The sequence below is a fragment of the Pipistrellus kuhlii genome, unplaced genomic scaffold (genome assembly GCF_014108245.1).
Source record: "Pipistrellus kuhlii isolate mPipKuh1 unplaced genomic scaffold, mPipKuh1.p scaffold_m20_p_16, whole genome shotgun sequence".
Taxonomy (NCBI): domain Eukaryota; kingdom Metazoa; phylum Chordata; class Mammalia; order Chiroptera; family Vespertilionidae; genus Pipistrellus; species Pipistrellus kuhlii.
This window is the reverse complement of record NW_023425471.1, coordinates 12921094-12926201: the sequence shown is the minus strand read 5'-3', so window position 1 is coordinate 12926201 and position 5108 is coordinate 12921094. Positions and strand designations below refer to the sequence as shown.

The 5108-nt window shown below is 44.5% G+C and overlaps 1 protein-coding gene across 1 annotated transcript; it reads left to right on the top strand.

Moving 5' to 3' along the window:
* The first annotated feature begins 3128 nt into the window (after positions 1 to 3128).
* LOC118720183 (casein kinase I) lies at positions 3129 to 4219 on the top strand. The gene has a single exon (XM_036440099.2). The coding sequence runs from the start codon at positions 3152 to 3154 to the stop codon at positions 4217 to 4219; it is 1068 nt and encodes a 355-aa protein (XP_036295992.1). The 5' UTR covers positions 3129 to 3151.
* Positions 4220 to 5108: the final 889 nt, after the last annotated feature.

Sequence of the window (5108 nt, the reverse complement as noted above, 5' to 3'; positions counted from 1 at the left end):
TTTTTACGAAGTGGAAGGGAGAGGGATAGAGAGTTAGAAACATTGATGAGAGAGAAACATTGACAGCTGCATCCTACACACTCCCCACTGGGGATGTGCCCGCAAACAATGTACATGCCCTTGACAGGAATCGAACCTGGGACCCTTCAGTCTGCAGGCCAATGCTCTATCCACTGAGCCAAACCAGTTAGGGCTTTAGTTCTGCTCTTAAGAGCTGGATGAAGCAGCTTTGCTTTCCTAATCTGTAGTATGGAATCTCAATTGTTTCTGCTTCATATGAATGTTGTGAAGACTGAGCTAAAATGTAATGGCACAATCTTTCATCTGATTAAAAAAATAGGCACATGGCCCTAGCCGGTTTGGCTCAGTGGATAGAATATGCCTGCAGACTGAAGGGTCCTGGGTTCGATTCTGGTCAAGGGCATATGCCTGGGTTGTGGGCTTGATTCCCAGAGTAGAGGGCATGCAGGAGGCAGCCAATCAATGATTCTCTCTTATCATTGATGTTTTTATCTCTCTCCCTCTCCCTTTCTCTATGAAATCAATAAAACAATATATATATATATATATATATATATATATATATATATATATATATTAAAAGAAGTATTTGTTCCTTATACAATGTAAACTAGATTCCTTCTCTTCTGCTTAAGTTTCCATTGTGCTTAGACCTAGTCCAAACTCCCTATTCTAGTTTCCAAACTCCAAAATTATCTGCCCCTGCATATCCCTTTGACCACACCCATACTTTCCCCTCTTGTTCACTGGGGGTTAGCAAACTTGACCTACTGTTTTCTTCTGCTCTTACAAGATGTCAAGCTTATTATAACCTTTAGGCTTTTGCATTAATGTGTACCTCTGTTGCAATGCTTTTCCCTGGTTGTATATGGCCGGTTTCCTCATGTTAATTAGAGCTGTCATGTTATTAGGGGGGCTTTCTATGACCACCTCTTCTTAAACAGATACCCAGTAACTATGAAATCCCCTCACTTAATTATATAAACAGCAAATAGGGCTAACTATATTTCCTTGATTTTTTGTTTATTGTTAGATTATTTGATTTTTCTTTATCCATTAAAATGTAAGCTCTGTGGGAGAAAGAACTTTTTCTATATTGTCCGCCAATGTGACCCCAGAGCCTGGAATGATATTTGCCACATACTCAATGAATATTTATCAATGAACCAATTAACATTGGTTGCATGAGAATATTGCATAAATGATTCATCTCCTGGATCTCCCAATCTTAAAGTTTAAGCCTAGTAAGCCCCAAAGTTACCACATTAATCCCAGTATAAGATGATGAGAATCTGGCACATTGATCCTTAGTCATTGAAGAAACTAATGGTCTTTCTTTATAACTTCACATAGGTATATAAAAATTATGCACACACTCTAGATTCACAGATTCTCTATCACTTCCCTATAACTCCATGAATCCTTGAATAAAAACTATAGTCCACACACTATACTCCATTAAGAGAAAGTGGAAAGGAAAGGAAATATCTGAGGGACATTTTAAGGGGAAAAAAAAAACACACAGTATTTTGGTTACTTACTTGAGGGACAATGAGAAGAATGATGACATTAAAATATTGAATTGAGAAATACAAGTGATGTTAGGTTGACAGTTTTGGATTTGTGAACCATTGGCAGTTAGAATTAGAGACCCATAATTCAGGTAGAAATTTGATCTTTGAAGCTAGGTTTAGGTAGTGAGTGGAAAAAATATTTAATAGAATTATGACAATTTTGCTTTTCAAAGGAGTTGGTATATACATTTAGGGATGGCAAAAGAAAGAAGCCCATGTAAAAAAGATTTTTAAAAATGTAAATAATTCTGAAAAATAGGATGAAATTAGGACAGTATATTATCACAAAAATAAAAGATTGGGGGGCTTAAGCATTATGAGTGTTTAAGCGTCATGTCAGAACATGGGCAAATATGTAGTAAACTGAGGTGCCTTCATGGACCAGTAGATCTGAAAAGCAATGTCCCAGAAGGGCTAGAAAGAAAAAATGTGTCATGTTTGAAAGGCAAGATGTACCAAGGGCTTTGTGCATAATTGCGGGAAGGAGAAAACTGAAGGTCTGTAAGAAAAAAATAAAATCCAACACGTGATAAGGGTCCCATTCAAAGCTGAAAAGGATGAGCACACATAGAAAATCCACTTTCCCAGAGTGCTTTGCGCCGTGGAATAAAGGTTGTAATGTTTTTTCGGGGTCAAGGCCGGGGTCATTTTGCGCTGGCTGGAGCCGGAATAAGAAGAAGGTGGCGTTGGCCTGAGTCACAGCGGTCTCTCCAGGCCGGAGCCAGGTGTCAGGGGTGGCAATGATCTTACCACACTAACTGTACCACCTTGTCCAGCCCACCACATGGGTGGTCACCTTAGGAAACTCAGTTTCCCAGAGTGCTTTGCGCCGTGGACTAATGGTTATAACGGCTTTTCGGGACGAGGCTGGGGTCATTTGTCATTGGCTGCAGCCAGAGTAGGAAGGTCGTAGCATTGGCCTGAGTGACAGCGGTCCCTCCAGGCCGGAGCCAGGTGACAGGGGTGGCAATGATCTCACCACACTAACAGTACCCCCTTGTCCAGCTCACTACGTGGGTGGTCACCTTAGAAAACCCAGTTTCCCAGAGTGCTTTGCGCCGCGGACTAACGGTTATAACGGCTATTCGGGACGAGGCCGGGGTCATTTGTCATTGGCTGCAGCCGGAGTAGGAAGGTCGTAGCGTTGGCCTGAGTGACAGCGGTCCCTCCAGGCTGGCGCCAGGTGATAGGGGTGGCAGAGATCTCACTCCCCCAACTCATCCTGCCCCTTTTCCAGCCCACCACGCGGTCACCTCGACAGCGAGGCAGAGGTGGCCACGGGGACACCATCTGTCCAGCCCGACCGTGAGCTCCCCACATAAACTGCTGCATGGCGTGAAGAAACCTGACTGCGCCATAGCGATCGGTTCCCCTTGGCGAATTCGGGGCGGGGGGTACTGTGACGCCATAAACCATCGTGTTCGATTCCCTGCCAACCCCCCCTCCTCCGCAGCCCAGTTCAGGGGACCGGCCCAGAGGCCCGCGTCCGTCCTCCGTCCGTCCTCTCCGAGGTGTCCGGGCTACGTAGGCCCCAGCCTCCGCCTTCGTCTCCCAGTATGGCGAGCAGCAGCGAGTACAAGAATGAGTTCATTGTGGGAGGGAAATACAAACTGACAAGGAAGATTGGGGCCGGTTCCTTTGGGGACATTTATCGGGCGCTCAACATCACCACTGGCGAGGAGGTAGCGGTGAAGATGGAGTCTCAGAGGGCCCGGCACCCGCAGCTGCTGTACGAGAACAGCCTCTACAAGGTCCTGCGGGGCGGGGTGGGCATCCCCCGCACATGGTGGTTTGGCCAGGAAAAAGAGTACAATGTGCTGGTCATGGATCTCCTTGGGCCCAGTCTGGAAGATCTCTTCAATTACTGTTCCAGAAGATTCTCCATGAAAACGGTGCTGATGCTAGCTGACCAGATGATCAGCAGACTCGAGTATGTGCATTCAAAAAACTTTATACACAGAGATATTAAACCTGATAATTTCGTGATGGGCGTTGGGTGTTACTGCGATAATTGCTTAGAGTCATCTCCAGTGGGGAAGAGGAAAAGAAGCATGACAGTTAGTGCTTCTCAGGGCACGTCTTTCGCAGACTTAAGCCAGCTATACCTCATTGATTACGGTCTGGCCAAAAAGTACCGAGACAACAAGACAAGACAGCACATAGCATACCGAGAAGATAAAGATCTCACCGGCACCGCCCGCTATGCCAGCATCAACGCCCACCTGGGCATTGAGCAGAGTCGCCGGGATGACATGGAAACCTTAGGCTACGTCTTGATGTATTTCAATAGAAGCAGCCTGCCGTGGCAAGGGTTAAAGGCCGCAACCAAGAAACAGAAAAACGATAAAATCTGCGAGAGAAAGATGGCCATTTCCGTGGAAGATCTATGCAAGGGCTTTCCTGCAGAATTCGCCATGTACTTAAACTACTGCCGTGGGCTGCGCTTTGATGAAACCCCAGATTATGCGTATCTGAGGCAGCTGTTCCGCATTCTCTTCAGAACCCTGGGCCATCAGTACGACAACAGATTCGACTGGGCCACGTTAAAGCAGAAGCCAGCTCAGCAGCACGCAGCCCCTTCAAGTGGGCAGGCTCAGCAGGCCCAACCCCCCACTGGATGCTAAGCAGGAAACAAGTAGCAGGTCATCGGAGCAGCATTCGTTTCTCCCCAAATCTAGACATTTTAGATCATATGGACACCAGCCAGTTGTTGTGGACAACCGTTTACTTGACATAAAGGACTTCATTTCAGTATGAACTGGCTCTGGGCAGCATTGGTGATCTTGCCTCCGGAGTAGCTGCTGTCATTGTGGATATTAATTGAGATGGTGAAACATGGTGTCCAGTTTTGTATTGCAGTTTGTGTTTGTTTTTTTTCAAGTGGAAAAGTTAACTAAGTGGTTGACACCACAAACTGGTGGAGAAATTGTGCGCATGCTATTTTTTTGTTAAAAATCTTTATCTTTCAACTATACTGCTTTGAGATTTCATTTCAGAACGGCGTAAACAATCTTCAGTTACAGTTTTGATGGTTGTAAATACAATTGTGCATTTTTAGGGTTTATCCACCCCTGGGTGGGGTTTGTAAGTTCTTCACTTAAAACATTATTTTTTTTTCTTTTAAGCACACTCCTTACTGAGTATGTGCCTGCATACTTAAAGTAGTTTTAAAAATAGTTAAGGTTAGGCACCTTATACACCAAGGAATATGCCCCTGACCAGAATCAAACCTGGGACCCTTGAGTGTACAGGCCAATGCTCTTATCTACAGAGCCAAACCGGTCAGGGCTTAAACATTCTTAAAATGGTTGGCTTTTGTTTGCAAGCCAGCGGATATGGTAGCAACCAAAGATTCCAGTGTTTAAGCAGATGTAAGACTACCTGCTTAACGGTGCTGGAAATAAAAGCTTCTAAAGTGAAGACTTAAGAAAAACTTAGTTACTATTAGATTATTTGTAGGACTTAGTTACTATTAGATTATTTGTAGGATTTAGTTACTATTAGATAATTTGT

Bases quoted from the DNA above. Each gene is read 5' to 3' on its own strand.
- LOC118720183 (XM_036440099.2), top strand. From the start codon at position 3,152: ATGGCGAGCAGCAGCGAGTACAAGAATGAGTTCATTGTGGGAGGGAAA.